Source organism: Nannospalax galili, unplaced genomic scaffold, assembly GCF_000622305.1.
Source record: "Nannospalax galili isolate Female #2095 unplaced genomic scaffold, S.galili_v1.0 scaffold218, whole genome shotgun sequence".
Lineage (NCBI taxonomy): Eukaryota > Metazoa > Chordata > Mammalia > Rodentia > Spalacidae > Nannospalax > Nannospalax galili.
In genome coordinates this window covers 4,013,370-4,022,451 of record NW_008343207.1, presented here as the reverse complement: position 1 = coordinate 4,022,451, position 9,082 = coordinate 4,013,370, and the positions used below count along the sequence as shown (strand labels likewise).

Below are 9,082 nucleotides of genomic sequence, written 5' to 3'. Positions count from 1 at the left end.
AAAGTGAATGACGTTTTAACCTTTAAAAGAGATCTCCATTTCATTTTAAAATATACTGTTTCATACAGAAAAATTCATTCTTAATGACACTTAGATGTTATGTGCATATGTGTCTCTAATCTCTATGAATCTGATTATTACTAGTCAGTTGGTTACTTTCTGAGATTCACCTCAGCATGGATATAAAATCATCAGGTAGATTTCAATGGTAATGTTTTTCACATCTACCAATTATTAAGGAGCAAACTTTTATACTTTGAAGAATTCTTCTTTTTTTTAATTAAAAAAAATATTTATTTTTACACCCACTTCCCAGACAGCACCCTCCCATAGCTTCCCTCCCCCCACTAGAGCCCTTATACTCTGAATAAGCCAGGGATGTTGGTGCATGCCTTTATTCCCAGCACTGGGGAGACAGAGGCTGGTGGATAGATGTGAGATGGGGGCCAGCCTGGTCTACATAACAAGTTCCAGGCCAGCTGGAAGAGAGGGAGATCCTGTCTCAACAACCCCACACACACACAAAAGAAACCCCCCAGAAGATTTAATAGTTTTCTCATTTTGGCAGATGTACAACTATACACACACATTTTCAATGAATAATGGTTTTATTATAAATTCCCAAGCCTAAAAAGCTTTACACAGTTTATTTCTGATCTTTCCATTACACATTTACAAATCCTGGCTTGACTTTTTAAAATGATGAGTTTCCGGCTTAAGTAATCTACGTATGAAGATTGTGTAATAAATCTGGCCCAAAGCCTTAAAATTATTTTTAGTTCTGTTGTACTAAAAGAACATGTAAAAATTTATTAATGCAAATTCACAAGTTTTCCATTCATTCCTTCATTCCTTCTCTCCCCAACCCCTTCACACTTCCCGCCCCCGCCCCCCTTTTTTCTCAGGATTGGAGAAAGGGAGAGAAGGGAAAGTTTAATGAGTCACACCGTACTCGGGCACTTATTCCCAGGCAGTTTCCCATTAACTTCACATTCTGGCCCCTTTGGCTATTAGATGACCAGCCTTTTCATCTTCAGGCTCTTAATCACACTTCATATAAACAGAATCAAACACATATAAACACAGAATCAAAGCCTAAAATTTTTTCAATATAAAATTTTAAAATACATTGAAAAGTTTCAAAAATACAAACCAACTGTATAGTGACAAAAAGTAGATCAATGAGGCCAGGCGTAGTGGTACACATCTTTAGTCCCAGCACTTGGGAGGCAGGGGCAGAGGCAGAGGAGGCCATCCTGGTCTACATAGCAAGTTCCAAGCCAGTCAGGGCAACATAATGAGACCTTGTAAGGGGGGAGGGAAAAAAAAGAAAAAAGAAAGAAAAGGCCATAATGAAGCATCACAAAGGGCCACAAAGAAATATTTGGGATAAGGGACATGTCTGTTACCTTGATTAAATGTTGGTGGCAGACTGGGGATATAGCTGAGGTAAGACAGCACAGGCATAAGTAGGAGCTCCTGCAACTCAGTTCTTGCCTACTACAAAATACATTGATTACACACATTTTAATCTATGTTTTCAGTCTTTTTGTTCCCTTGTTTGCTCGCCTACCTGTGGGAAAGACTGTTCTTTTTATTCAAGATTAAGCCTCTACTCCCACATCCCAACAACTAAAATAGGATACCAAATTTTTCAAATACAAATTACTTTCTGATACTAATTTTTAAGTGGCTGTAATTTAATGGGTTTCTTTTGAGGACTCATCTCAGTTTTGTAATAGAAATATATGAAGGAACATATACTGAACCAGATGTGTATTGACCTATGAGAGAAAAATATTTTGTGTTGAAAATTAACCTTCTCCTAAAACTTAAAAAAATCAGTAAGCAAAGAATTAAGTAATACCAATGACTAAACGCAGGCAAATTTGCAGTACTACCTGAATGAGCACTTAAGAGTTAGATGAACGAGATGATATGGAAAGCCAGAAATCAGCATGCATTAGCTACTTATCTTGCAAAATGTTCTGTACTGGTTTCTTTAGTATCAATTATACATACTGTATTTCCTTGATTTTTAAGATGTCATCAATTGTAAGACGCCATCATTTAAAATATAAGCTGGAGAGATGGCTTAGCAGTTAAGAATGCATACTGCTCATAGGGCTGGAGAGATGGCACAGCAGTTAAGAACACTGGTTGTTCTTGCAGAAGACCCGAGTTTGAATCCCAGCACCCACATGGCAGCTAACAACTGTTTGTAACTCCAGTTCCAGGGGATCCAACAGCCTCTTCTGACCTCCGCAGGCACTGCACGACATGGGTGCACTTATCTACATGCAGGCATAACACTTATACATAGAAAATTTAAAAAAAAAAAAAAAAAGAATGCATACTGCTCTTACAGAGGACCCGAGTTTGGTTCCCAATACCTATATCTGGTAGCTCACAAACACCTGAAACTCCAACTAAAAAGGGAACCCCACATCTCTGGTCTCCACAGGCACCTGCACACACATGCATATATATATACACAAAGACACACACATATACATAATTAAAAATAATAATAAATGTAAAAGAGTAGTTCATACGTAAACTACATTTAGCATTTTGAGGAATTTCCAAACTATTTTCCAAAGCAGCTACACCATTTTACATTTCCACAAGTAAATATGGGGGTCCCAACTTTGTAAATCTTTACCAACACATAACTATTATTCTTATTATAGTCATTCTATGTATGACTATATACATAGAATGTATATACATACATTCTATGTATGTACTATGTATGACATAGTATTTTATAGGTTACTACAGAAAGATAAATTAGTATTTTATAGGTTACTACAGAAAGATAAATTAACCCTTTCTCAGCTGTATATTTACATTGTAATATTTTTCCAACATAAATGAGAGCTTAGTGTTGCTCTTCCAATTTGAGTGATCTCCTTTCTGATGAGCAAAAGCACTTTTAAAATGCCTAGCACAAGTTTATATGGGTACCAGAACAGTTTATCCTCTGCGTAAAGTTATGTAAAAACACAGCCACATGATTAGCACTGTTATTCTACAAACCAAACCATGGAAAACATTCAGTTTTAAGGGTGCAGCATTTTATTTTTTTCTTTATAGCCTTGACAGTGATTCATATTGTTTCAATCCATCCTTTCATAACATCCATCCTAAGCACACAGCAGAGAGCCTCCCTCCATAGTTAACACTACTTTCACCCTCTGACTGAAAATAGGAAGAAGAAACTTTTTTTGAAAACCCATAGATGTCTTCATCAGGTCTCCCATTTACCAGTTAGAAAATGATGCTTCAAAATGCCAAGATAATTAATTCCCATCAATAATTTTCAGGAATATCTTGATGCAAATTAGTATTTTCCGATCATCTATATCATAAAATAACTTCTACTTACTTTCAGGCTTTGCATCTGCTGCAGCGTGGCGCATACTTTTCAGCTGATTTTGTACTCTTTGCAATCTCTGCAGTGCATGAAACAGCTTTAAAGAACAATTAGATTTATTACTTACTTAGTCTACTGAAACTTAATGCTCATAAGGAAAACAATGAAATATACATAGAATTCTTATGCTAGAAACAAAACATAAGAACTAAGAGACAACTACATTAAACTAAAATATAACTAGTTCTTCCACTATGTTTTAATGTAAATGTAAAGATTTTTAAAATTTTATGTGTATGTGTGCATGTCTGAATGTATGGATGTGCACCAAGTGTGTGCAAATCTATTCAGAGGCCAGAAGACATTAGATCCCCTGGAACTGGAGTTACAGATGGTTGTGAGCTGCCATGTGGGTGATGGGAACCAAATCCAGGTCTTATGCAAAGGTAGCCAGTGCTCTTAACCACTGGGTCATCTCTCTAGTCCCTCATATAAATTTTAAAAATGCTTACAGAATTTTTTTCTTTATTGTTGAATTTAGTGATTAAAGAAAAATATTTGTTAAAGAAATAAAAGCATCAGGCTTTTCTTGTGTAACATGGCTTTCTTAATCCTAGTATACGTTAACATTCTCACAGTGATGTCTCAGGCTGCAGCACAACCACTGTGGCGCCAAGTCAAGCTCCAACAGAGCTAAATATCTAAGGGCCTGTTTACATTGGAAGTTTAACAATGACACTGATTTGAAATATATTTTTTTTAATTTAAGACCTTTTTTTTCTTTTTCTTTCTTTCTTTTTTTTTTTTTTTTTTTTTTTTTTTTTTATGGGTTGAGGGTCTCCCTGCAGCCCCAGCTGGCCTGGAACTCACTATGTAAACAAGGCTGACCTCAGACTCACAGAGATCTGCCTGTCTCCCAAATGCTGGCATTAAAGGTGTGCGCCACCACGCCCGGCAAGACATATTTATTTTTTTAATTTTTTTAATTTTTTAAAATTTTTAATTGAATTTTTGTGTATTTCATCCAGAAAATCATCTTTATACCCCCTTACCCTTTGGCACCCTTCCATAGTCCCCCTTCCCACTGGAGTTCACACTATCTGTCATTTGTTTTAGGGCCTATTATGTAAAGTTAATGTCCCCAGATGTCCATCAGTGCAAGTTCATCCACTGGGATCTAGTCAGCCTATCTAGAATCCTTCCCTTTAAGAAGATCAGCTCTTCCTCATCCAGCAGTAATCGGCTGCCAATAATTCTTCAACTAAGATTGGGGCTTGCTGTTCATTTCCACAGTTCTGTGCTGAGTTTTTGTCTGCTTAAGTATGCATGGGCCTTGTACATGCTGACACCATTGCTGTAGGCTTGTGTGAGAAGGGTCCCAGGAACTCGTAGGACTATTTCCATATGATCATGTACCTCCTCCCTGGCTCTTACAATCCTGTAAACTTAAAGGAATATCTTAAAGGGAACAAGGGGGCAAGCAAGATGATGGGGGGGGGGCAGTTCTTGCTGCCAAACCTAACATCCTGAGTTCTGGGGACCAGAGATAGCCATATTTTTGGATAGTCAGATAGATAAAGGACAGCTGATAAATAATAAAGATGGCATACTTCTGTTTTCTTGGTCTGAAACAAAGGTCTGGGGGTCCTTTCTCCAGCAAACAGGTTTCTCATTCCTGCTGACTAGCTCAGACTAGTTCAGATAAAACTGAGGGGCGACCTAGACGCCTCACTATTTGAAGACATTAACCTGTCATCCTTCTCCTCTTTGTTCAAGCTAGCCAATCTAATATTAGGAGCGGGGAAACCACTAAACCCCTTAAAAACCCAGACGCTTCCAGGGAAATGTAGATGTTCAGTTTCCAAATCCTCTCTCCACTTGTGGGAGCTTTTCTCTGTAATGTATGTTTGTATGTGACTCTTCATCTTTCAATAAAAGTTTGCTTGCCTGCTGTTATCTGCTAGTCTGGGATTTTTCCTGCTTTTTGGATAAAGGGAAAGAAGGAGCTCAAGAGAGGTAGGACCATAGGAGAAGGGTATTAGTAAGGGAGAAGGGGGAAATGGGGGAACCTTAAGTGGGAAAAGCATGATGGAGGGGTGAGACAATGTGAGAGATAAATAATGCCTAGGTAGTTTTGAAAACCAGAGAGAACCATATTACTCCTACAACGTACTGACAAATTATACATAGCAGATCAAGAAATATATGCATATGTAAGGTTTATCTGAGAACAACTGATCATTACCCAAGATTTATCTGCATGACACACAGTAATTAAAAATGCCAGAATGGTGGAACTAACCTTCTTGGATGTTTAATAGGCAAGACATATTTTTAATAAATTAAAGTAAGCTGGTTTCATACATACTATGAAAGCCAAAATAAGGTATTGTTGCTGTTGATGACACCACAAAATACTCTTAATTAAGAATAGTCTGGAGGGGGCCAGTGAAAAGGCTCAGCAGTACAGGCAATTGCCAGTAGATCTGGAGACCTAAATTTAATCCCTGCAGTTCCTCTGACCTCCATCTGCGCACCATGGCCTATGCACATGCACACATCATGCACACATCTCTTTTCTCTCTCTCTCTCTCTCTCTCTCTCTCTCTCTCGCACACACACACACACACACACACACACAAATTTTAAAAATAAAAAAAGAGCAGTCTACAGCCAGGCCTGGTGATACAGGCCTGCATAGTGAATTCAAGGTCAGCCTGAGTAACTTGGACCCTACATAGCATGGTCTTAGTAAGTCCTTGCATAGCATGAGCAAGGGCCTCGGTTTGATCCCCAGCAACACTCACTCACTCACTCACTCACTCACTCACTCACTCACTCACTGACCCTAAAGAAAAAAGAGTAGGTCCAGCATGCTACCAAAAGGAAATATGAAATCCTAAAATCCTTTCTCCTTTGTATTTGAATTACCAAAAGGAGCCACTACTTCTTTTATCCTGAGAATATAAATGTCAAGTGGATACCTGATTCTTTTGTTCCTGTTTCTGTTGTGCAAGAAATTCTTCTCTCTCTTTTTCAACTCGAAGTTGCCTTGCTATTTTAAGCATTCGTTGATGATTCTGAACCGTCTCCACCTACAGTAAGGGAAGAAGTAGTGCATGTTACTGTCAGCCTTGAGAAAGACATTAGCAGGTCACATGATTCAGACATCCGCTTCACATTTCCTTTTGGTAAACAGTACTCCCTAGAGATGACAGCAAGCTCTAAACTCCAGGTCCTTGAAAGTTCTGGGCTACTGCCTAGGGAGATTCCCTTTCGCATCCTGTTACTTGAGTTCAGCCTCAGATGGACACCCATGCCTGGCTTAATCTTTATTTACATTCCTAAATCTCTGCCAGTCCTTGGGACTTGGGACTGAAGTCTATAGTGCTAATTCTTGACTTACCCTTTTCTTCAAACGTTCAACTCTCTTAATGAGCTGGTCTTTTTCTTCCTCCATTGCACTGATGTCCTTAAAAGCAGTAAAAAGGACATAAAAAGCAATCTTAGTCTCTAGGGTTCAGATAAGGTTTTCATAAGGCTATGCACCTAACATTTCATCATTTATAACCAGAGCAGTAAAGAACAAAGAACCTCTTTAGGGCAAAGAACATTTCTATTTTCTTCCAGGGTTCTTCATGCAGAATTTTTTTTTTTTAAGCAGCCTGGTGTTCATCTAGAAAAGCAACTAAAGCAGGTTATAACGCAGCAAGGTAAAGCTGCCAACTAGCACACATGTGTTCTCATTCCAAATATGGGTACTTGATTTTTCAAAAACTTCTATAATGAAAAGTATTCAGGTCTAAATACATGAACAGCAGTTCCTCACATCCCTTTTGTGCTGTTAAATATTGAACCAGGCATTCTGCCAGTCCCCATCAAATTCTTTTTAAGGCTATGTTGTTCTTAAGACATAAAATTGTACCAGTTAATCAATTCTCTCCCTGAAAAGAAAAAAAAATTACAAATAAATTACCTTCCTTTAAACCAGCTCTAATAATAATGGTAATGAAAACAAAGAAATGAAATTCTTTTTTAAACCTAAAAGCACCAAAAAACAGGGCAGTAATAAATTATGTAAAATAAACAGTGCTAACCAGTATTAGCAGAATTTCAGAAATGAGCACTCTTACTACTGATAGTGTTATATTAAAGAATAATGCAAGAAGTAATAGGGGCTAGAGAAATGGCTCAAAGGTTAAAAGTACTTGATGCTTTTGTAGAGGATCAGAATTCAGTTCCTAGCACCCACATGGCAACCCACAACCTCCTGTAACTCCAATTCCAGGGGATCTAACACCTTCTTCGGTCCTCCATGGGCACTCGGCATGCATTGCATGACATGGGTGCACTTACATACATGCAGGCTATATCCCTCATACATATAAAATAAAAATAAATAAAATATTTTTAAAGAGTACTTTAGTAATAATGAAATTAAAATTCAAACTCTGGGCTGGGCATGGTGATGCATGTCTTTAATGCCAGCACTTGGAAGGCAGAGGATTTCTGGGAGTTCAAGGCCAACCTGGTCTAAATAGCAACTTCTAGGCCAGCTGGAGCTATATAGGGAAACCCTGTCTCAAACAACAAAAACAAAACCAAAAAAAATATAGACCTTGGAATCTTTTATCATTTTGATTAATTTATAGGCCTCAAAAGAGGAACAGGAAATGAACATTAATATCTAATTGGTCTTTTTTTTCTTTTGGTCTTTTTGAGACAGGGTCACCCTGTAGCTCCAGCTGGTCAGGAACTCGCTGTGTAGTCCAGGTTGGCCTTCATCTCACAGAGATCCACTGTCTCTACCTCCCAAGTGTTGGGATCAAAGGTGTGTGCCACCACACCCAGTGGTCTTTCATTTTTTTTTTCTGACACAGGGTCTCACTATGTAGCTCTGGTTGGCCTGGAAACTCACTGTATAAACCAGGTTGTCCTGGAACTTGCAGATATCCTCTTGCTCTCTGCCCACTGAGTGCTGGGATTAAAGGTATGTACTGGTCTTTCTCATCTATTAGATCTGAGTTCATCTTCCATTTCTAATATTCAACAAACTCCTATTAGGAACCTGTCATGTGCCAAACAGTGTGACAAGCCTGAGGAATACAGTAATGAAGACCACAGACACAGTCTTTGATTTCTGAGCGTTAAAGGTATTTAGAAAGGCAGACATTAAAGTAATTTATAAGGGCAATGAATGCCATAACAGGAAAGAATTAGGGAAAACTCATCTATTTAGGGAACTAGGGACAGCTGCCCTAAGGAACAAACTTTGATGTTCCTGATTTAATGAGAATGTAAAGATAGCATTGATAACTCAGGAATTCTAAAATTACAAAATTCATGCAAGTCAGAATAGCAAGTGTTTGAGGAAAGCACGTAAGTGCCTGGGCAGAATGTAAAAATATTTTTATGTATTCAAATAATGGAGAACACGTATTAATAAGGGACAGCTGCCCTAAGGAACAAACTTTGATGTTCCTGATTTAATGAGAATGTAAAGATAGCATTGATAACTCAGGAATTCTAAAATTACAAAATTCATGCAAGTCAGAATAGCAAGTGTTTGAGGAAAGCACGTAAGTGCCTGGGCAGAATGTAAAAATATTTTTATGTATTCAAATAATGGAGAACACGTATTAATAGCACACACCTTTAATCCCAGCACTTGAGAGGCAGAGGCAGGCAGATCTCTGTGAGTTC

At 38.1% G+C, this 9,082-nt stretch overlaps 1 protein-coding gene across 8 annotated transcripts in view; it reads right to left on the bottom strand.

Moving 5' to 3' along the window:
* The window catches only part of Ift81 (intraflagellar transport 81), a 136,110-nt gene that overhangs the window by 117,509 nt on the left and 9,519 nt on the right, over positions 1–9,082 (bottom strand). For all 8 annotated transcript variants that reach the window (XR_003850483.1, XM_008839385.2, XM_029566607.1 and 5 more), the window contains exons 6-8: positions 6,786–6,851; positions 6,364–6,474; positions 3,392–3,476 (exon numbers count right to left, since the gene is read on the bottom strand). Coding sequence is in view for 7 of the 8 variants with exons in the window: in XM_008839385.2 (XP_008837607.1) it covers positions 3,392–3,476; positions 6,364–6,474; positions 6,786–6,851 (262 nt within the window). In the remaining variant the exon portion in view is untranslated. The remainder of the gene's footprint in view (positions 1–3,391; positions 3,477–6,363; positions 6,475–6,785; positions 6,852–9,082) is intronic.